Source organism: Lotus japonicus, chromosome 1 (genome assembly GCF_012489685.1).
Source record: "Lotus japonicus ecotype B-129 chromosome 1, LjGifu_v1.2".
In the NCBI taxonomy this organism is placed as follows: Eukaryota; Viridiplantae; Streptophyta; class Magnoliopsida; order Fabales; family Fabaceae; genus Lotus; species Lotus japonicus.
Genome location: NC_080041.1, coordinates 97,165,315 through 97,190,384, shown reverse-complemented (window position 1 = coordinate 97,190,384; position 25,070 = coordinate 97,165,315). Strand labels below are relative to the sequence as shown.

The 25,070-nt window shown below is 42.7% G+C and overlaps 1 protein-coding gene across 1 annotated transcript; it reads left to right on the top strand.

Moving 5' to 3' along the window:
• Positions 1–1,076: 1,076 nt before the first annotated feature.
• On the top strand, positions 1,077–2,476 carry LOC130713617 (uncharacterized). The gene is made up of 2 exons (XM_057563399.1): positions 1,077–1,152; positions 1,916–2,476. Exon 2 carries the CDS (start codon positions 1,916–1,918, stop codon positions 2,474–2,476), a length of 561 nt encoding a protein of 186 aa, XP_057419382.1. The 5' UTR covers positions 1,077–1,152.
• The last annotated feature ends 22,594 nt before the right edge of the window (positions 2,477–25,070 follow it).

Sequence of the window (25,070 nt, the reverse complement as noted above, 5' to 3'; positions counted from 1 at the left end):
AATTAATTATTACGTAAGGCGCGAGTAGTCGATATGCATGCATGCACATGCATGAAATTCGAGTAGTGCATAGAATATGCATAAAAGGGAATTTTCGAGACTTATATCTATTATATTGGAGGAGGAGATTTACTTATTTATTTGTTAAGTAAATATAAAGTGTTTTGGAGTTTTTATTTAAATAATTTTTTTTAATTGGATTTAATGTTATTTTGTGCCTCATTTGGTGTTTCACGTTTTTTGGCCTTGGTTATTGCTTATATAGCTCTGCTGATAGCCCGTGGGGTTGTTTTTTGGGTTCCCTGTGGGGGATGGTTATTCTTTTTTGGGTTTTTCCTTCGAGCGGTCCGTGCGTGCCTTGTCTGCCTCATTTTCCGGCTTTGGGGGTTCTGTCCTCAAGGTCTTTTTTTTTGTGGATAATAATACAATCCTTTATTTTTCAAAAAAAAAAAAAATTTAATGTTATTTTGGAAATAAGAAAAGAAAAAAAAAAGAATTGAAGATATATTTTCTTCTAGGGAGTGGCCGAAACTTTGTTAGGATAATGGTTTGGTTTTTCAAATTTGAAAATTATTTCCATGTGTTTAGTGTTTTAATAATAATAAAAAAAAACAAACATCCTAACAAACTAGAAGGGGGGGGGACGGCCAAGGTTGTTAGAGGGAATTTAGGGGAGTTTGTTACTTGCTTAGTGGAAAAGTAATTAATTTGAATAAAAATTAATTAAAATTATATTTTTGCCCTTGGGCTTGGGCTAAAATTAAGGGTTTTATCGTATTTTTACCTCCACATCCTCCACTATAAATAGGAGTCTCTAGTGAAGGGAAAATCACAACTCAGAGCTCTCCAAATTTTTGTGAGTCTCTATCTCTCCCTCTCCAGAGTTCTTCTTGACCTCTATAGGAAATAATTCCTATAGTAACTAAGCTCTGCTTCCTTCGGGAAGTAGTGAACTCAAGTATTTTTTCTTCTTGTTTACAAGAAGAAGATGAAATATTGTTTGGTTTTAGGGGATGGGGTTCGAATATTTGAAGGGGGAAATGATGCTCCTTTTTCCTTCAAATTCTAACCCTAGTTTGTTGGTCCGTGCAGGTTCGCGCACGGAAAGGTTAGATCGAACGTACTCGATCTCGCGTGGAAAGCGTAGCCAAGGTGAGGGCACTTCCGTCTAGAGAAGTCTTACTGCTTTCCTGCATGTGAAGTTGTATGCGAGTGTGGTTGATAACATGCTTAGTATTAGTATTCAATATTATGCTAAGTGATGATATGATGTATGATTTATTACTAAGTTAATATGATAAATTCTTAGTATGCTATAGAACTAGTTAGTTGATGTATGCTAGTTCAAGTATGCCTTATTTGCTAAGTGAAATTATGCATGATGTTATTTAATTTCAATAGCATGAGATAAAATGCCTGTCTATTACTTGAAGTAGTAACATGAGACTAGGATTTTATGATGTTTACTCGCATGCAAGTAGAGATTATGATTAGAGGAACATAGGTCTGGTTAGGACTATGGACCATGAGAACAGTGGTTCCGTTAGAGACAAAACGGATAACTTGCACGCGAGGGTGAATGCGGTTTGAACCGTGATGTTATGACTTGTGGGTGTCTGACCCATGGTGTGTTGTGGTCGTTCCAAGGAACGCCATGATGTTGTGAGCTTTGCTCATGGTGTTGTTCGTCTGCTGGACGAATGGTGTTGGATCCAAGGTGAAGGGTGGTTGTGTGAAAAGTGAGGACGCATAGACTAACTGAAACTTAGGCTATGTGATTAACCTTTTAGTTATGTTCTGTTGATTAATGATGATATTATATTGTCTATAACATGCTAGAGACTAGAGATATTTGAGAGTCAGAAGTTGACCCTCTCTATTTGCTATTTGTTGTTTGGGCGCTTAACGCCAACAGATGGTGATCCGGAAGGAGCTAGTGGATCAGGACTGGGAGATTTATCTCCATAGTTTTGATGAGGACACGGCCTGGGGTGTCGACTACCGCCAGGAGAAGAACGTGTACGTCGGCGGCGCGACCATCTTCAAAAGAGACCAAGCTGGGCAGATTGTTGAGACTCAGCCTATCAGAGGGAAGATTCGGTTTCCTCACGCACCCTTCCGTTTTGGACTCCCCTTAGGGATGGATTTTCTCAGCGGTTCGGAGTCGGACCCTAGTGAGGGGCCAGGCTACGAGTCAGGCGAGGGGAGCGAGCCTTCAGTGACTTCCGAGTACCGGAATCCGACAGAGGGACTTTTGGTGCCGAAGGAGGAGCCGGTGAGCCCCATTGCACCACCCGAGCAAGAGCTGAATCAGGGACTCATGGATCCCGTACCATTAGGGTTTGGGTGGAGCTTGGAGGCATTGAGGCAGTGGAACCTGGACATGAAAGTTGAGCTTCCGAAGCCAGGAGAGGAGACGCCGGAGCCTTCCAACATGTGGGCCAGAGAAGATGCAGACTGCAACGAGTGGCCTTGATTGGTTGAGAGCGCTGTTTTATTTTTGGAGCTTTTATTTTACTTTGAAGTACTTGTAGTTGATTTTCAAATGTAAACAATTTTGTCAGATTACTAGGGTGGTTTTGTTTACACACATGGGTGTGGCCACCGTACATTATTTCAGTTATTGGATTTATATCAATCGTTCGTTTTCCTTACTCGCACGTTTGTTTATTTGATTTATATTTAACGCTGAGAACTTTCGTAATAATTGGATCTTTGTCATTTAATGAAGATTAATAAATGGACGGTGAAAATTCTTTGTGAAAATCATGATTTTTGGTTTTTCGTGACGTCCGAGAAATCGGGGCGTTACATTGCTATTGGGAACGACAATATTCTGCGTTGTAAGGGACGAGTTTGTGTACCCAATGATGCAGTAATGAGGAAGCTGATCTTGGATGAAGGTCACAAAAGCAGATTGAGTATTCATCCGGGGATGAATAAGATGTATCAGGACTTGAAACTTCATTTCTGGTGGCCTGGGATGAAGAAACAAGTAGCTGAGTATGTGTCGACATGTTTGACGTGTCAGAAGGCGAAACTATTCAATTTTGCTGGGGTCCACTGCCACACCTTTGCTAGATATGACATGACCAAGGAACTTCACTTCCTCCATCCAGAACTCGATTTCTCGGACGTCACGAGAAACCAAAAATCATGATTTTCACAAAGAATTTTCGCCGTCCATTTATTAATCTTCATTAAATGACAAAGATCCAATTATTACGAAAGTTCTCAGCGTTAAATATAAATCAAATAAACAAACGTGCGAGTAAGGAAAACGAACGATTGATATAAATCCAATAACTGAAATAATGTACGGTGGCCACACCCATGTGTGTAAACAAAACCACCCTAGTAATCTGACAAAATTGTTTACATTTGAAAATCAACTACAAGTACTTCAAAGTAAAATAAAAGCTCCAAAAATAAAACAGCGCTCTCAACCCAAACAAGGCCACTCGTTGCAGTCTGCATCTTCTCTGGCCCACATGTTGGAAGGCTCCGGCGTCTCCTCTCCTGGCTTCGGAAGCTCAACTTTCATGTCCAGGTTCCACTGCCTCAATGCCTCCAAGCTCCACCCAAACCCTAATGGTACGGGATCCATGAGTCCCTGATTCAGCTCTTGCTCGGGTGGTGCAATGGGCTCACCGGCTCCTCCTTCGGCACCAAAAGTCCCTCTGTCGGATTCCGGTACTCGGAAGTCACTGAAGGCTCGCTCCCCTCGCCTGACTCGTAGCCTGGCCCCTCACTAGGGTCCGACTCCGAACCGCTGAGAAAATCCATCCCTAAGGGGAGTCCAAAACGGAAGGGTGCGTGAGGAAACTGAATCTTCCCTCTGATAGGCTGAGTCTCAACAATCTGCCCAGCTTGGTCTCTTTTGAAGATGGTCGCGCCGCCGACGTACACGTTCTTCTCCTGGCGGTAGTCGACACCCCAGGTCGTGTCCTCATCAAAACTATGGAGATAAATCTCCCAGTCCTGATCCACTAGCTCCTTCCGGATCACCATCTGTTGGCGTTAAGCGCCCAAACAACAAATAGCAAATAGAGAGGGTCAACTTCTGACTCTCAAATATCTCTAGTCTCTAGCATGTTATAGACAATATAATATCATCATTAATCAACAGAACATAACTAAAAGGTTAATCACATAGCCTAAGTTTCAGTTAGTCTATGCGTCCTCACTTTTCACACAACCACCCTTCACCTTGGATCCAGCACCATTCGTCCAGCAGACGAACAACACCATGAGCAAAGCTCACAACATCATGGCGTTCCTTGGAACGACCACAACACACCATGGGTCAGACACCCACAAGTCATAACATCACGGTTCAAACCGCATTCACCCTCGCGTGCAAGTTATCCGTTTTGTCTCTAACGGAACCACTGTTCTCATGGTCCATAGTCCTAACCAGACCTATGTTCCTCTAATCATAATCTCTACTTGCATGCGAGTAAACATCATAAAATCCTAGTCTCATGTTACTACTTCAAGTAATAGACAGGCATTTTATCTCATGCTATTGAAATTAAATAACATCATGCATAATTTCACTTAGCAAATAAGGCATACTTGAACTAGCATACATCAACTAACTAGTTCTATAGCATACTAAGAATTTATCATATTAACTTAGTAATAAATCATACATCATATCATCACTTAGCATAATATTGAATACTAATACTAAGCATGTTATCAACCACACTCGCATACAACTTCACATGCAGGAAAGCAGTAAGACTTCTCTAGACGGAAGTGCCTGTAAGATCAAGATTTGGTCATGTGGTACAACTCTATGTTTTGATGATAACAAGTATTTATTTGTGGATGAACAACTATGATACTCTAATGTTTGTCTTGAGTGTTCTGACAAACAGGCTCTGATTCTGACACCAGAAGATATATTCGTCAGAAGTTCTGAAGATCAGAGGATCAGAAGATCAGAGGATCTGAAGATCAGAGGATCTGAAGATCAGAGGATCTGAGGATCAGAAGATCTGAAGACCAGAAGTTCTGAGGGACCAGAGGCTCTGAAGGTCCAGAAGCTCTGAAGGTCCAGAAGCAGAAGTTACGAAGGTCAGAGGATCCAAGCATCCCTCTGACTCTGATCACCAAGCTTCACAAGTTCCAACACGAAGCATCCCTCTGATCAGAAGTCATTGGTTAAAGGCAAAGGTCTCTATCGAGAAGTACAAGAGCAGTGTACTATTCTGAAAAGCCTACCTACCAAGGTTCAACCACAGCAGGTTCTGGAAGTTCCAGAAATGCCCTCCAACGGTCATATTCTCTCAACAGAAATATCCTTTGCACCTTGGACTATAAAAGGCTGAAGAAAAAGAAGAAAGCAAAGAGAAAAAACTAAGAGCTGCAATACAAGAAAAGATTCAAGCCTCTACTTTCTTCATCTGTTCTTATTTAGTTTACACTCAGCTTATTTAGAAGCAAACCTTTGTAAACACCAACCTCAAACAGTTGTTTGATTTTCCTTAAGGGACCGGGTAGGTCAGTATCCTTAAGAAGACTAAGAGAGTGAATCTTAGTGGTGATTCCTTTAGGAGATCAAGGTTGATCGGATCCTAGAGAAGACTAAGAGAGTGAATCTTAGTGATAGCTAAGTCAGTGTATTGTTAGTCACTTGTAGGTTTCAAGTGCAGTTGTAACAATTATCTGATTAGTGGATTGCCTTCATTCTAAGAAGGAAGAAATCACCTTAACGGGTGGACTGGATTAGCTTGAGGGATTTATCAAGTGAACCAGGATAAAATACTTGTGTGTTTTTCTATCTCTTATCTTTAGCACTTAAGTTCTCAAAAGATTTGTCAAAATCTTTAAGGTGGAAGTTTTGTTCTGAAAACGTTATTCAAACCCCCCCTTTCTACCGTTTTTCATAGCTTCAATTGGTATCAGAGCGCAAGTTCTGATTACCACACTTAACAGTGTTCAGTAGATCCGGGCCAGTGTGAAAAACTCATGGATTCCACCACTACTACAAGCAAATATCAATACAGTGCAAGACCACCTATCTTTGATGGTCAGAGATTTGATTTCTGGAAAGATAGAATCAAAAGCTTCTTTCTTGGCTTTGATCCTGATCTCTGGGATTTTGTTGTTGATGGCTACACCCCTCCTGTCGATGAACATGGTGTAAAGATCCCAAGGGAGAAGATGAGTGAAGATCAAAAGAAGGAGTTCAGAGATCATCACCGATCAAGAGCTATTCTGCAAAGTGCCATTTCATATGAAGAATATGAGAAAATTACTGATCGTGATTCCGCCAAGGGAATCTTTGAATCCTTGAAGATGTCTCATGAAGGAAACAAGAAAGTGAAAGAATCAAAGGCACTGTCTTTGATCCAGAAATATGAATCCTTCCAAATGGAAACTGACGAATCCATTGAAGATATGTTTTCCAGATTCCAGTTGATTATTACAGGAATAAGACCCCTCAACAATAGCTACACCACTGTGGATCATGTCATGAGGATCCTTAGAGGTCTTCCTGAAAGCTGGATGCCTTTGATAACTTCCTTGGAGCTAACTAGAGATGTTGAGCAGATGAGTTTGGAAGAACTCATAAGCATACTGAAGTGTCATGAACTAAAGCGTGCTGAACATCAGGATCAGAAGAAAAAGTCCATAGCCTTGAAATCTAAATCTGAAAAGGCTAAGGCTGAGAAGTCAAAAGCTCTTCAAGCTGAAGAAGAGGAATCTGAAGAAGCATCAGAAGATTCTGATGAAGATGAGCTGACTCTGATATCCAGAAAGTTCAACTGCATCTGGAAGCACAGGCAGAGCAAATACAAAGGTTCATCAAAGGACGAAAAGTCAAAGAAGCATTTCAAACCAAAGAAAAGTCTGATGGTGACTTTTGATGAATCAGAATCAGAGGATGTTGACTCTGATGGTAAAGTCCAAGGACTCATGGCTATTGTCAAAGACAAAGGAGCAGAGTCAAAGGAAGCTGTTGACTCTGACTCAGAATCAGAAGGAGATCCAGACTCTGACGATGAAAATGAGGTATTTGATTCTTTCTCAACCTCCGAACTGAAACATGCTTTGTCTGATATCATGGATAAGTATAACTCTTTGTTGTCTAAGCATAAGAAGCTGAAAAAGAACTTATCTGCTGTTTCTAAAACTCCTTCTGAACATGAGAAAATCATATCTGATTTGAAAAATGATAACCATGCTTTAGTTAATTCTAACTCTGTGCTTAAGAATCAAATTGCTAAGTTAGAAGAAGTTATTGCCTGCGATGCCTCTGATAGTAAGCATGAATCTAAGTATGAAAAATCTTTTCAAAGATTCCTGGCTAAAAGCGTAGATAGAAGCTTGATGGCTTCATTGATTTATGGCGTGAGCAGAAATGGAATGCGTGGCATTGGGTATTCTAAACCAATTAGAAATGAGCCCTCTGTACCTAAAGCTAAATCTTTGTATGAATGCTTTGTTCCCTCTGGTACCATATTGCCTGACCCTGTACCTGCTGAAGCTGCTAAACCTCCTCTTATAAAGGGATCTTTCTTCATGTCTAAATATCATGCAAAAATTCCTGTATATTATCCTGTTGAAAGACCCAAAGTTGTCAGAACTTCTGGGCTAACTAACAAGAAAGGACCCAGAAAGTGGGTACCTAGGGATAAGATTATATATGTTGCAGATATCTTCAATAGGTCCATCGAAACTCCAACCATGGAACCTGGATAGTGAAAATGAGGCAACACATGACGGGAGAAAGGCATATGTCCCAAGATCCAAAACTTGAATCTGAAGGTGAAGTTAATCTTGGAGGCATCAGTAGAGTAAGATTTGGTCAAGTCAAAGCTAGCTGAAAAAGCTTGTAGAGATGAGCATGACTGTTTCAGATAGAAACAAAGACTCAGAACTTGACGAACCAGAAGCAACAACATCAGAAGATGCTACTACAACTTCTGACTTGCGTCATCAGAAGAATAGTAGGTTCCTAGCTTCTCATTCTGGAGTATCTGAAGATGAAATTTTGTCCAGAACGGAGATGTCACCAGAACCACACTTCTGCTCTCATCAGAAGATATGCTAATCAGAAGCCAAGTATCCCTTGGTATTCCTTCTGAGGGGGAGTATTTCGTCTTACGCTCTTACTATTTTTTTCCACCTTCATTCTTTTTGCTTATGACAAAAAGGGGGAGAACTTATAGTATCTTGACAACTCCTATATTATTTAGCTCAGAATCTAGATATTACTAACGTTGATATTAAGTATTAGATTCAGGGGGAGCTTAGCTCAGAATCAAGCACGAGTCTTGGATTCAGAAGGAGCAAGATAAACTATACACATCAGGATAAGTTTTAACTCTGATACCTTATACTCTGAGTGTATTCAGTTTATTTGTTTAGAGTTGTTCATCAAAATACATGGTTTTGTCATCATCAAAAAGGGGGAGATTGTAAGATCAAGATTTGGTCATGTGGTACAACTCTATGTTTTGATGATAACAAGTATTTATTTGTGGATGAACAACTATGATACTCTAATGTTTGTCTTGAGTGTTCTGACAAACAGGCTCTGATTCTGACACCAGAAGATATATTCGTCAGAAGTTCTGAAGATCAGAGGATCTGAAGATCAGAGGATCTGAAGATCAGAGGATCTGAGGATCAGAAGATCTGAAGACCAGAAGTTCTGAGGGACCAGAGGCTCTGAAGGTCCAGAAGCTCTGAAGGTCCAGAAGCAGAAGTTACGAAGGTCAGAGGATCCAAGCATCCCTCTGACTCTGATCACCAAGCTTCACAAGTTCCAACACGAAGCATCCCTCTGATCAGAAGTCATTGGTTAAAGGCAAAGGTCTCTATCGAGAAGTACAAGAGCAGTGTACTATTCTGAAAAGCCTACCTACCAAGGTTCAGCCACAGCAGGTTCTGGAAGTTCCAGAAATGCCCTCCAACGGTCATATTCTCTCAACAGAAATATCCTTTGCACCTTGGACTATAAAAGGCTGAAGAAAAAGAAGAAAGCCAAGAGAAAAAACTAAGAGCTGCAATACAAGAAAAGATTCAAGCCTCTACTTTCTTCATCTGTTCTTATTTAGTTTACACTCAGCTTATTTAGAAGCAAACCTTTGTAAACACCAACCTCAAACAGTTGTTTGATTTTCCTTAAGGGACCGGGTAGGTCAGTATCCTTAAGAATACTAAGAGAGTGAATCTTAGTGGTGATTCCTTTAGGAGATCAAGGTTGATTGGATCCTAGAGAAGACTAAGAGAGTGAATCTTAGTGATAGCTAAGTCAGTGTATTGTTAGTCACTTGTAGGTTTCAAGTGCAGTTGTAACAATTATCTGATTAGTGGATTGCCTTCATTCTAAGAAGGAAGAAATCACCTTAACGGGTGGACTGGATTAGCTTGAGGGATTTATCAAGTGAACCAGGATAAAATACTTGTGTGCTTTTCTATCTCTTATCTTTAGCACTTAAGTTCTCAAAAGATTTGTCAAAATCTTTAAGGTGGAAGTTTTGTTCTGAAAACGTTATTCAAACCCCCCCCTTTCTACCGTTTTTCATACCTTCAGTGCCCTCACCTTTGCTAAGCTTTCCACGCGAGATCGAGTACGTTCGATCTAACCTTTCCGTGCGCGAACCTGCACGGACCAACAAACTAGGGTTAGAATTTGAAGGAAAAAGGAGCATCATTTCCCCCCTTCAAATATTCGAACCCCATCCCCTAAAATCAACCAATATTACATCTTCTTCTTGTAAACAAGAAGAAAAATACTTGAGTTCACTACTTCCCGAAGGAAGCAGAGCTTAGTTACTATAGGAATTATTTCCTATAGAGGTCAAGAAGAACTCTGGAGAGGGAGAGAGAGAGACTCACGAAAATTTGGAGGGCTCTGAGTTGTGATTTCCCATCACCTGAGACTCCTATTTATAGTGGAGGATGTGGAGGTAAAAATACGATAAAACCCTTAATTTTAGCCCAAGCCCAAGGGCAAAAATATAATTTTAATTAATTTTTATTCAAATTAATTACTTTTCCACTAAGCAAGTAACAAACTCCCCTAAATTCCCTCTAACAACCTTGGCCGTCCCCCCTTCTAGTTTGTTAGGATATTTGTTTTTTTTTATTATTATTAAAACACTAAACACATGGAAATAATTTTCAAATTTGAAAAACCAAACCATTATCCTAACAAAGTTTCGGCCACTCCCTAGAAGAAAATATATCTTCAATTCTTTTTTTTTCTTTTCTTATTTCCAAAATAACATTAAATCCAATTAAAAAAAATTATTTAAATAAAAACTCCAAAACACTTTATATTTACTTAACAAATAAATAAGTAAATCTCCTCCTCCAATATAATAGATATAAGTCTCGAAAATTCCCTTTTATGCATATTCTATGCACTACTCGAATTTCATGCATGTGCACGCATGCATATCGACTACTCGCGCCTTACGTAATAATTAATTACGTAATAAATTACTATACAGCCGATATAGTAACAATTGATCAGTAATTTCTCCTTACCGAATAAAACATCGTACTTTATATTATTCTTCAATAATACAAAACATAAATAAATCACCGGGTCTTACAATACTCCCCCCCTTAAAATAGTTTCGACCTCGAAACTTAAGGGTCTACAAACAACTCGGGATGTGATTCCCGCATTTTATCCTCTAATTCCCAAGTCGCATCGCCCGTAGCTTGATTCCATACAACCTTCACTAAGGATACTTCCTTGTTCCTCAAGCGTTTGGTGCTTTTGTCGACGATCTTGATGGGCGGCATCTCCATTGTTAGATCATCCTTCAGCTGAATATCATCCGGTTCAATCACATGAGAATCATCAGCCATATACTTCCGAAGTTGCGACACATGCAGCACATCATGTATGTTGGATAGAAACGGCGGTAAGGCAACCCTATACGCCACGGGTCCAACACGCTCCGTAATCTGGTACGGTCCGATAAACTTTGGAGTAAGCTTCTTTGACTTGATCGCCCTTCCGACACCTGTCATCGGGGTAACCAGCAAGAAGACATGATCTCCAGCTTGAAACTCCAACTCCTTCCTGCGATTGTCAGCATAACTTTTCTGACGACTCTGCGAAACCCTCATCTTCTCTTGGATTCGCTTCACCTCTTCTGTGGTTTGCTGTACTAATTCAGGTCCAACAATCAAGTTCTCCCCATCTTGATGCCAGCACAAGGGTGTACGACACCTCCGACCATACAACGCTTCATAAGGCGCCATCCCTATGCTTGCATGAAAGCTGTTGTTGTAAGTGAACTCGATTAATGGCAACATCTCATCCCAGCTGCCTTTGTGATCCAGTACACAGGATCTTAGCAAATCCTCCAAGGATTTGATAGTCCTCTCGGTTTGCCCATCCGTCTGTGGATGATAAGCGGAACTCAATTTCAGCTTGGTTCCCAAAGCCCGCTGCAAAGCGTCCCAGAAATGTGAGGTAAACCTCGGGTCTCTGTCCGACACAATGCTAGATGGCACACCGTGCAAGCGTACAATCTCAGCAATGTAGATCTCCGCCAACCTCTCTACCTTGTAGTTCAGATTGATTGGCACGAAGTGAGCAGTCTTCGTCAATCGATCAACTACAACCCAAATTGCATCGAACTTCCTCCGTGTAAGCGGCAGCGCCGTCACGAAGTCCATGGAAATGCTATCCCATTTCCACTCCGGAACATCCAATGACTGCAGCTTTCCTGCTGGTTTCTGATGTTCCACCTTCGCCTTCTGACACGTCAAACATGTCGACACATACTCAGCTACTTGTTTCTTCATCCCAGGCCACCAGAAATGAAGTTTCAAGTCCTGATACATCTTATTCATCCCCGGATGAATACTCAATCTGCTTTTGTGACCTTCATCCAAGATCAGCTTCCTCATTACTGCATCATTGGGTACACAAACTCGTCACTTACAACGCAGAATATTGTCGTTCCCAATAGCGAACTCAGACGCTTTTCCTTGTGCCACAAGCTTGCGCCATTCAATCAACCCTTCATCGGTCTCTTGTTTCGACTTTATCTCATCCAAGAGTCCACTAGACACCGTCACCATTCCAAAGCTCAGCTTCCCCGGTGCGAGTTCAACGTTCAAACTCAGATCACGGAAAGCCTCCAACAACTCTAACTCCTTGACCATCAACGAGGATACATGTATAGCCTTTCGACTCAGAGCATCAGCTACAACATTGGTCTTCCCCGGATGATACTGTAATGAGAACTCATAATCTTGCAGAAACTCCATCTACCGTCTCTGCCTCATGTTCAGATCCTTCTGATCAAACAAGTACTTCAAACTCTTGTGATCACTATAGATCGTGAACGTACTGCCATACAAGTAATGTCTCCAGATCTTGAGAGCATACACTATAGCAGCCAACTCCAAATCATGCGTAAATGGACCTTCAACTGTCGCGAAGCATAAGCAATCACCCTCTTCTCTTGCATCATCACACACCCCAAACCATTATGCGACGCATCACAGTACACGTCGTATGGTTCTCCCTCCTTTGGCAAAGCTAGTATGGGTGCGGTGGTCAACCGCTTCTTCATTTCTTGGAAGCTAGCCTCACACTTCTCCGTCCACGCAAACGGTTGATCCTTCCTTGTCAACTGAGTCAACGGTGAAGTCAACTTGGCGTAATCCTTCACGAAACGCCGATAGCAGCCAGCAAGCCCAACAAAACTTCTGATATCACTTGCTGTCTTCGGTTGTTCCCATGCCAAAACTGATTCAATTTTGCTAGGGTCCACTGCCACACCTTTGCTAGATGTGACATGACCAAGGAACTTCACTTCCTCCATCCAGAACTCACACTTTCCTCCATTAGCATAGAGTTCCTTCTGCCGCAACACCTCTAGCACTTGACATAAATGCTCCTCATGTTCGTCTTTACTCTTCGAGTAAATTAGAATATCGTCTATGAACACCACCACGAACTTGTCCAAGAATGGCCTGAACACACGGTTCATGTAGTCCATAAACACTGCGGGTGCATTAGTAACTCCAAATGGCATCACGAGATATTCATAATGTCCATATCGAGTTCTGAATGTCGTCTTCTGAATATCAGCCTCCTTTATCCGAATCTGGTGATACCTTGATTTCAGATCAATCTTCGAGAAAACAACTGCTCCCCGAAGTTGGTCCATTAAGTCGTCTATCCGAGGCATCGGATAACGATTCTTCACTGTCACCTTGTTTAGTTGTCGGTAATCTACACACAACCTGGACCTCCCGTTTTTCTTCTTTACCAACAACACTGGCGCTCCCCAAGGAGACACACTCGGTCGAATAAATCCCTTTGAAGAGAGATCCTCCAATTGTTTTGCCAACTCCGTCAACTCTGCTGGTGCCATCCGATACGGCGCCATTGATATCGGTCCCGTGCCGGGCATGATGTCAATGGAGAACTCCGTCTCCCTTACTGGTGGCAATCCAGGCACATCCTCCGGAAAAACATCCACATAGTCTTGCACTATCGAGATGTTCCTTACATCACTATCGTTCCTTGCTTCCGCCACGATAGAGTTCACGAACGCCGGTGAACCCTTCTTCAAATGGTACGAATTCAAATAATCCGTAACGCCTGAATCCGGAAATACAACGGCCTTGTTAGCACAATCCAAAAGAACATGATATTGCGCCAACCAGTCCATCCCCAGAATCACATCGAGCTCTTTAAGCCCTAAACATATAAGGTTTGCAAGGAACTTCCGATCCTCGTAAACCAACGGACATTTCAAGCATGCCGTGCGAGTAACTAAGCGATCGGCAGCAGGGGTTGTCACCACCATATCGAAAAGTAACTCTGAGGTTAGCAACCCTATTTTCTTCGCACACTCATCAGATATAAACGAGTGCGTAGCACCCGAATCAAACAAAACCATCAAGGAGATACCAGCAATAGTACACGTACCCTGAATAAGATCTTCAACACCCTCAGCTTGCTTGCCAGTAACAGCAAAGACACGTCCCTTAGCAACTGGACGTCTCCCCCTTGCCGTATTCAACACAGGTTCAGCTTTTGGCGCATCAGGACAGTTTGTCGAGATGTGCCCCGTCTTCTGGCACTTCCAGCAAGTAATCTCTTTCCCACATTCATTGGCATAGTGCTCTTTCTCATTACACTTGAAACAAGTAACATCTTCTCTCGGAGTTTTTGCTCCGACTTTGGTAGATGATGTCCTACCAGTTGCATTCTGATAAGGCTTCTTCTGACCAGCCCTACCCTTTTCAGTCTTCCCAGCTTGTTTCTGACCAGACCTGATTGGCCCTCCACTTTCCTGTCGGTTCCCTCGACGATTCTTCATGACCTCAACCTCGCGAGACTTCTCAACCAGTTGTTGAAAGACTCTGACTCCCAAAGGTCTGACGGACTCCTCAATTTCATCCCTCAAACCAATCATGAAACGGTTGCAGAGATACCCTTCATCAACTTGTTCTCGGAAGAAGCGAAAGTACTTCGACAGACTCTCCAGCTTGGCTGCATATTCCCCAACAGTCATGCTTCCTTGTTTCAGTCTGAGGAAACGGTTCTCCATATCATCTCTTGCAGTCTCTGGAAAGTACTTGTTCAGAAAAGCTGTTTTGAATGAATCCCAGGTAATAGCCACCTGGTTAGTCGTCATCAACAGCCTGGTGCTCCTCCACCAGTACTCTGCATCCCCTTTCAGCATGAAGGTAGCGAGATTCACCTTCTCTCCATCAGTTGTGTGCAAAGCTTCAAAAATCTTTTCCAGCTCTTGGATCCAAAGATCCGCTTTCTCGGGTTCAACTTCCCCTTCAAACTTTGGCGGGTTCTGCCGATTGAAATCAGTTCTCATCCTGACCTGATCCTGGTTCAGCTCCCGTTCCAACCTCTGCGCCTTTCTGGCATGTTCTTCAGCCTCTCTCTGAGCTTGTGCAGCAGCCATCGTAACACTAGCATTGGCATGCTGAGCCACCACTTGGGCCAATTGAGCCATGGCCTGAGCGAGCTGAGCGTTAGTTGGGTCCTGTCTAGGAGGCATGATGTCAAACCTGCTTGTTGATAAAACCACAACCAAACGTCAGTTCCTCAGTCAGAGAGATCATCTAACAGTAAAAACTTTCAACCAAAGCATCATGGCATTGATACTCCACTCCAAATAAGATCACACTTCAAACATCTTAGCAAACAAGTCTACCCAATCTCACCGCGAAGTTTTGAAAACACATTTATCAAACAAAACACCACGAGTTCGGAAACTCGTAAGCCCAAAACCCTTAGTGCTCTGGTTTCTCAACCGGAGCTCTGATACCACAATGTAACGCCCCGATTTCTCGGACGTCACGAGAAACCAAAAATCATGATTTTCACAAAGAATTTTCGCCGTCCATTTATTAATCTTCATTAAATGACAAAGATCCAATTATTACGAAAGTTCTCAGCGTTAAATATAAATCAAATAAACAAACGTGCGAGTAAGGAAAACGAACGATTGATATAAATCCAATAACTGAAATAATGTACGGTGGCCACACCCATGTGTGTAAACAAAACCACCCTAGTAATCTGACAAAATTGTTTACATTTGAAAATCAACTACAAGTACTTCAAAGTAAAATAAAAGCTCCAAAAATAAAACAGCGCTCTCAACCCAAACAAGGCCACTCGTTGCAGTCTGCATCTTCTCTGGCCCACATGTTGGAAGGCTCCGGCGTCTCCTCTCCTGGCTTCGGAAGCTCAACTTTCATGTCCAGGTTCCACTGCCTCAATGCCTCCAAGCTCCACCCAAACCCTAATGGTACGAGATCCATGAGTCCCTGATTCAGCTCTTGCTCGGGTGGTGCAATGGGCTCACCGGCTCCTCCTTCGGCACCAAAAGTCCCTCTGTCGGATTCCGGTACCCGGAAGTCACTGAAGGCTCGCTCCCCTCGCCTGACTCGTAGCCTGGCCCCTCACTAGGGTCCGACTCCGAACCGCTGAGAAAATCCATCCCTAAGGGGAGTCCAAAACGGAAGGGTGCGTGAGGAAACCGAATCTTCCCTCTGATAGGCTGAGTCTCAACAATCTGCCCAGCTTGGTCTCTTTTGAAGATGGTCGCGCCGCCGACGTACACGTTCTTCTCCTGGCGGTAGTCGACACCCCAGGCCGTGTCCTCATCAAAACTATGGAGATAAATCTCCCAGTCCTGATCCACTAGCTCCTTCCGGATCACCATCTGTTGGCGTTAAGCGCCCAAACAACAAATAGCAAATAGAGAGGGTCAACTTCTGACTCTCAAATATCTCTAGTCTCTAGCATGTTATAGACAATATAATATCATCATTAATCAACAGAACATAACTAAAAGGTTAATCACATAGCCTAAGTTTCAGTTAGTCTATGCGTCCTCACTTTTCACACAACCACCCTTCACCTTGGATCCAACACCATTCGTCCAGCAGACGAACAACACCATGAGCAAAGCTCACAACATCATGGCGTTCCTTGGAACGACCACAACACACCATGGGTCAGACACCCACAAGTCATAACATCACGGTTCAAACCGCATTCACCCCCGCGTGCAAGTTATCCGTTTTGTCTCTAACGGAACCACTGTTCTCATGGTCCATAGTCCTAACCAGACCTATGTTCCTCTAATCATAATCTCTACTTGCATGCGAGTAAACATCATAAAATCCTAGTCTCATGTTACTACTTCAAGTAATAGACAGGCATTTTATCTCATGCTATTGAAATTAAATAACATCATGCATAATTTCACTTAGCAAATAAGGCATACTTGAACTAGCATACATCAACTAACTAGTTCTATAGCATACTAAGAATTTATCATATTAACTTAGTAATAAATCATACATCATATCATCACTTAGCATAATATTGAATACTAATACTAAGCATGTTATCAACCACACTCGCATACAACTTCACATGCAGGAAAGCAGTAAGACTTCTCTAGACGGAAGTGCCCTCACCTTTGCTAAGCTTTCCACGCGAGATCGAGTACGTTCGATCTAACCTTTCCGTGCGCGAACCTGCACGGACCAACAAACTAGGGTTAGAATTTGAAGGAAAAAGGAGCATCATTTCCCCCCTTCAAATATTCGAACCCCATCCCCTAAAATCAACCAATATTACATCTTCTTCTTGTAAACAAGAAGAAAAATACTTGAGTTCACTACTTCCCGAAGGAAGCAGAGCTTAGTTACTATAGGAATTATTTCCTATAGAGGTCAAGAAGAACTCTGGAGAGGGAGAGAGAGAGACTCACGAAAATTTGGAGGGCTCTGAGTTGTGATTTCCCATCACCTGAGACTCCTATTTATAGTGGAGGATGTGGAGGTAAAAATACGATAAAACCCTTAATTTTAGCCCAAGCCCAAGGGCAAAAATATAATTTTAATTAATTTTTATTCAAATTAATTACTTTTCCACTAAGCAAGTAACAAACTCCCCTAAATTCCCTCTAACAACCTTGGCCGTCCCCCCCTTCTAGTTTGTTAGGATATTTGTTTTTTTTTATTATTATTAAAACACTAAACACATGGAAATAATTTTCAAATTTGAAAAACCAAACCATTATCCTAACAAAGTTTCGGCCACTCCCTAGAAGAAAATATATCTTCAATTCTTTTTTTTTTCTTTTCTTATTTCCAAAATAACATTAAATCCAATTAAAAAAAATTATTTAAATAAAAACTCCAAAACACTTTATATTTACTTAACAAATAAATAAGTAAATCTCCTCCTCCAATATAATAGATATAAGTCTCGAAAATTCCCTTTTATGCATATTCTATGCACTACTCGAATTTCATGCATGTGCACGCATGCATATTGACTACTCGCGCCTTACGTAATAATTAATTACGTAATAAATTACTATACAGCCGATATAGTAACAATTGATCAGTAATTTCTCCTTACCGAATAAAACATCGTACTTTATATTATTCTTCAATAATACAAAACATAAATAAATCACCGGGTCTTACAATACTCCCCCCCTTAAAATAGTTTCGACCTCGAAACTTAAGGGTCTACAAACAACTCGGGATGTGATTCCCGCATTTTATCCTCTAATTCCCAAGTCGCATCGCCCGTAGCTTGATTCCATACAACCTTCACTAAGGATACTTCCTTGTTCCTCAAGCGTTTGGTGCTTTTGTCGACGATCTTGATGGGCGGCATCTCCATCGTTAGATCATCCTTCAGCTGAATATCATCCGGTTCAATCACATGAGAATCATCAGCCATATACTTCCGAAGTTGCGACACATGCAGCACATCATGTATGTTGGATAGAAACGGCGGTAAGGCAACCCTATACGCCACGGGTCCAACACGCTCCGTAATCTGGTACGGTCCGATAAACTTTGGAGTAAGCTTCTTTGACTTGATCGCCCTTCCGACACCTGTCATCGGGGTAACCAGCAAGAAGACATGATCTCCAGCTTGAAACTCCAACTCCTTCCTGCGATTGTCAGCATAACTTTTCTGACGACTCTGCGAAACCCTCATCTTCTCTTGGATTCGCTTCACCTCTTCTGTGGTTTGTTGTACTAATTCAGGTCCAACAATCAAGTTCTCCCCATCTTGATGCCAGCACAAGGGTGTACGACACCTCCGACCATACAACGCTTCATAAGGCGCCATCCCTATGCTTGCATGAAAGCTGTTGTTGTAAGTGAACTCGATTAATGGCAACATCTCATCCCAGCTGCCTTTGTGATCCAGTACACAGGATCTTAGCAAATCCTCCAAGGATTGGATAGTCCTCTCGGTTTGCCCATCCGTCTGTGGATGATAAGCGGAACTCAATTTCAGCTTGGTTCCCAAAGCCCACTGCAAAGCGTCCCAGAAATGTGAGGTAAACCTCGGGTCTCTGTCCGACACAATGCTAGATGGCACACCGTGCAAGCGTACAATCTCAGCAATGTAGATCTCCGCCAACCTCTCTACCTTGTAGTTCAGATTGATTGGCACGAAGTGAGCAGTCTTCGTCAATCGATCAACTACAACCCAAATTGCATCGAACTTCCTCCGTGTAAGCGGCAGCGCCGTCACGAAGTCCATGGAAATGCTATCCCATTTCCACTCCGGAACATCCAATGACTGCAGCTTTCCTGCTGGTTTCTGATGTTCCACCTTCGCCTTCTGACACGTCAAACATGTCGACACATACTCAGCTACTTGTTTCTTCATCCCAGGCCACCAGAAATGAAGTTTCAAGTCCTGATACATCTTATTCATCCCCGGATGAATACTCAATCTGCTTTTGTGACCTTCATCCAAGATCAGCTTCCTCATTACTGCATCATTGGGTACACAAACTCGTCACTTACAACGCAGAATATTGTCGTTCCCAATAGCGAACTCAGACGCTTTTCCTTGTGCCACAAGCTTGCGCCATTCAATCAACCCTTCATCGGTCTCTTGTTTCGACTTTATCTCATCCAAGAGTCCACTAGACACCGTCACCATTCCAAAGCTCAGCTTCCCCGGTGCGAGTTCAACGTTCAAACTCAGATCACGGAAAGCCTCCAACAACTCTAACTCCTTGACCATCAACGAGGATACATGTATAGCCTTTCGACTCAGAGCATCAGCTACAACATTGGTCTTCCCCGGATGATACTGTAATGAGAACTCATAATCTTGCAGAAACTCCATCTACCGTCTCTGCCTCATGTTCAGATCCTTCTGATCAAACAAGTACTTCAAACTCTTGTGATCACTATAGATCGTGAACGTACTGCCATACAAGTAATGTCTCCAGATCTTGAGAGCATACACTATAGCAGCCAACTCCAAATCATGCGTAAATGGACCTTCAACTGTCGCGAAGCATAAGCAATCACCCTCTTCTCTTGCATCATCACACACCCCAAACCATTATGCGACGCATCACAGTACACGTCGTATGGTTCTCCCTCCTTTGGCAAAGCTAGTATGGGTGCGGTGGTCAACCGCTTCTTCATTTCTTGGAAGCTAGCCTCACACTTCTCCGTCCACGCAAACGGTTGATCCTTCCTTGTCAACTGAGTCAACGGTGAAGTCAACTTGGCGTAATCCTTCACGAAACGCCGATAGCAGCCAGCAAGCCCAACAAAACTTCTGATATCACTTGCTGTCTTCGGTTGTTCCCATGCCAAAACTGATTCAATTTTGCTAGGGTCCACTGCCACACCTTTGCTAGATGTGACATGACCAAGGAACTTCACTTCCTCCATCCAGAACTCACACTTTCCTCCATTAGCATAGAGTTCCTTCTGCCGCAACACCTCTAGCACTTGACATAAATGCTCCTCATGTTCGTCTTTACTCTTCGAGTAAATTAGAATATCGTCTATGAACACCACCACGAACTTGTCCAAGAATGGCCTGAACACACGGTTCATGTAGTCCATAAACACTGCGGGTGCATTAGTAACTCCAAATGGCATCACGAGATATTCATAATGTCCATATCGAGTTCTGAATGTCGTCTTCTGAATATCAGCCTCCTTTATCCGAATCTGGTGATACCTTGATTTCAGATCAATCTTCGAGAAAACAACTGCTCCCCGAAGTTGGTCCATTAAGTCGTCTATCCGAGGCATCGGATAACGATTCTTCACTGTCACCTTGTTTAGTTGTCGGTAATCTACACACAACCTGGACCTCCCGTTTTTCTTCTTTACCAACAACACTGGCGCTCCCCAAGGAGACACACTCGGTCGAATAAATCCCTTTGAAGAGAGATCCTCCAATTGTTTTGCCAACTCCGTCAACTCTGCTGGTGCCATCCGATACGGCGCCATTGATATCGGTCCCGTGCCGGGCATGATGTCAATGGAGAACTCCGTCTCCCTTACTGGTGGCAATCCAGGCACATCCTCCGGAAAAACATCCACATAGTCTTGCACTATCGAGATGTTCCTTACATCACTATCGTTCCTTGCTTCCGCCACGATAGAGTTCACGAACGCCGGTGAACCCTTCTTCAAATGGTACGAATTCAAATAATCCGTAACGCCTGAATCCGGAAATACAACGGCCTTGTTAGCACAATCCAAAAGAACATGATATTGCGCCAACCAGTCCATCCCCAGAATCACATCGAGCTCTTTAAGCCCTAAACATATAAGGTTTGCAAGGAACTTCCGATCCTCGTAAACCAACGGACATTTCAAGCATGCCGTGCGAGTAACTAAGCGATCGGCAGCAGGGGTTGTCACCACCATATCGAAAAGTAACTCTGAGGTTAGCAACCCTATTTTCTTCGCACACTCATCAGATATAAACGAGTGCGTAGCACCCGAATCAAACAAAACCATCAAGGAGATACCAGCAATAGTACACGTACCCTGAATAAGATCTTCAACACCCTCAGCTTGCTTGCCAGTAACAGCAAAGACACGTCCCTTAGCAACTGGACGTCTCCCCCTTGCCGTATTCAACACAGGTTCAGCTTTTGGCGCATCAGGACAGTTTGTCGAGATGTGCCCCGTCTTCTGGCACTTCCAGCAAGTAATCTCTTTCCCACATTCATTGGCATAGTGCTCTTTCTCATTACACTTGAAACAAGTAACATCTTCTCTCGGAGTTTTTGCTCCGACTTTGGTAGATGATGTCCTACCAGTTGCATTCTGATAAGGCTTCTTCTGACCAGCCCTACCCTTTTCAGTCTTCCCAGCTTGTTTCTGACCAGACCTGATTGGCCCTCCACTTTCCTGTCGGTTCCCTCGACGATTCTTCATGACCTCAACCTCGCGAGACTTCTCAACCAGTTGTTGAAAGACTCTGACTCCCAAAGGTCTGACGGACTCCTCAATTTCATCCCTCAAACCAATCATGAAACGGTTGCAGAGATACCCTTCATCAACTTGTTCTCGGAAGAAGCGAAAGTACTTCGACAGACTCTCCAGCTTGGCTGCATATTCCCCAACAGTCATGCTTCCTTGTTTCAGTCTGAGGAAACGGTTCTCCATATCATCTCTTGCAGTCTCTGGAAAGTACTTGTTCAGAAAAGCTGTTTTGAATGAATCCCAGGTAATAGCCACCTGGTTAGTCGTCATCAACAGCCTGGTGCTCCTCCACCAGTACTCTGCATCCCCTTTCAGCATGAAGGTAGCGAGATTCACCTTCTCTCCATCAGTTGTGTGCAAAGCTTCAAAAATCTTTTCCAGCTCTTGGATCCAAAGATCCGCTTTCTCGGGTTCAACTTCCCCTTCAAAATTTGGCGGGTTCTGCCGATTGAAATCAGTTCTCATCCTGACCTGATCCTGGTTCAGCTCCCGTTCCAACCTCTGCGCCCTTCTGGCATGTTCTTCAGCCTCTCTCTGAGCTTGTGCAGCAGCCATCGTAACACTAGCATTGGCATGCTGAGCCACCACTTGGGCCAATTGAGCCATGGCCTGAGCGAGCTGAGCGTTAGTTGGGTCCTGTCTAGGAGGCATGATGTCAAACCTGCTTGTTGATAAAACCACAACCAAACGTCAGTTCCTCAGTCAGAGAGATCATCTAACAGTAAAAACTTTCAACCAAAGCATCATGGCATTGATACTCCACTCCAAATAAGATCACACTTCAAACATCTTAGCAAACAAGTCTACCCAATCTCACCGCGAAGTTTTGAAAACACATTTATCAAACAAAACACCACGAGTTCGGAAACTCGTAAGCCCAAAACCCTTAGTGCTCTGGTTTCTCAACCGGAGCTCTGATACCACAATGTAACGCCCCGATTTCTCGGACGTCACGAGAAACCAAAAATCATGATTTTCACAAAGAATTTTCGCCGTCCATTTATTAATCTTCATTAAATGACAAAGATCCAATTATTACGAAAGTTCTCAGCGTTAAATATAAATCAAATAAACAAACGTGCGAGTAAGGAAAACGAACGATTGATATAAATCCAATAACTGAAATAATGTATGGTGGCCACACCCATGTGTGTAAACAAAACCACCCTAGTAATCTGACAAAATTGTTTACATTTGAAAATCAACTACAAGTACTTCAAAGTAAAATAAAAGCTCCAAAAATAAAACAGCGCTCTCAACCCAAACAAGGCCACTCGTTGCAGTCTGCATCTTCTCTGGCCCACATGTTGGAAGGCTCCGGCGTCTCCTCTCCTGGCTTCGGAAGCTCAACTTTCATGTCCAGGTTCCACTGCCTCAATGCCTCCAAGCTCCACCCAAACCCTAATGGTACGGGATCCATGAGTCCCTGATTCAGCTCTTGCTCGGGTGGTGCAATGGGCTCACCGGCTCCTCCTTCGGCACCAAAAGTCCCTCTGTCGGATTCCGGTACCCGGAAGTCACTGAAGGCTCGCTCCCCTCGCCTGACTCGTAGCCTGGCCCCTCACTAGGGTCCGACTCCGAACCGCTGAGAAAATCCATCCCTAAGGGGAGTCCAAAACGGAAGGGTGCGTGAGGAAACCGAATCTTCCCTCTGATAGGCTGAGTCTCAACAATCTGCCCAGCTTGGTCTCTTTTGAAGATGGTCGCGCCGCCGACGTACACGTTCTTCTCCTGGCGGTAGTCGACACCCCAGGCCGTGTCCTCATCAAAACTATGGAGATAAATCTCCCAGTCCTGATCCACTAGCTCCTTCCGGATCACCATCTGTTGGCGTTAAGCGCCCAAACAACAAATAGCAAATAGAGAGGGTCAACTTCTGACTCTCAAATATCTCTAGTCTCTAGCATGTTATAGACAATATAATATCATCATTAATCAACAGAACATAACTAAAAGGTTAATCACATAGCCTAAGTTTCAGTTAGTCTATGCGTCCTCACTTTTCACACAACCACCCTTCACCTTGGATCCAACACCATTCGTCCAGCAGACGAACAACACCATGAGCAAAGCTCACAACATCATGGCGTTCCTTGGAACGACCACAACACACCATGGGTCAGACACCCACAAGTCATAACATCACGGTTCAAACCGCATTCACCCTCGCGTGCAAGTTATCCGTTTTGTCTCTAACGGAACCACTGTTCTCATGGTCCATAGTCCTAACCAGACCTATGTTCCTCTAATCATAATCTCTACTTGCATGCGAGTAAACATCATAAAATCCTAGTCTCATGTTACTACTTCAAGTAATAGACAGGCATTTTATCTCATGCTATTGAAATTAAATAACATCATGCATAATTTCACTTAGCAAATAAGGCATACTTGAACTAGCATACATCAACTAACTAGTTCTATAGCATACTAAGAATTTATCATATTAACTTAGTAATAAATCATACATCATATCATCACTTAGCATAATATTGAATACTAATACTAAGCATGTTATCAACCACACTCGCATACAACTTCACATGCAGGAAAGCAGTAAGACTTCTCTAGACGGAAGTGCCCTCACCTTTGCTAAGCTTTCCACGCGAGATCGAGTACGTTCGATCTAACCTTTCCGTGCGCGAACCTGCACGGACCAACAAACTAGGGTTAGAATTTGAAGGAAAAAGGAGCATCATTTCCCCCCTTCAAATATTCGAACCCCATCCCCTAAAATCAACCAATATTACATCTTCTTCTTGTAAACAAGAAGAAAAATACTTGAGTTCACTACTTCCCGAAGGAAGCAGAGCTTAGTTACTATAGGAATTATTTCCTATAGAGGTCAAGAAGAACTCTGGAGAGGGAGAGAGAGAGACTCACGAAAATTTGGAGGGCTCTGAGTTGTGATTTCCCATCACCTGAGACTCCTATTTATAGTGGAGGATGTGGAGGTAAAAATACGATAAAACCCTTAATTTTAGCCCAAGCCCAAGGGCAAAAATATAATTTTAATTAATTTTTATTCAAATTAATTACTTTTCCACTAAGCAAGTAACAAACTCCCCTAAATTCCCTCTAACAACCTTGGCCGTCCCCCCCTTCTAGTTTGTTAGGATATTTGTTTTTTTTTATTATTATTAAAACACTAAACACATGGAAATAATTTTCAAATTTGAAAAACCAAACCATTATCCTAACAAAGTTTCGGCCACTCCCTAGAAGAAAATATATCTTCAATTCTTTTTTTTTTCTTTTCTTATTTCCAAAATAACATTAAATCCAATTAA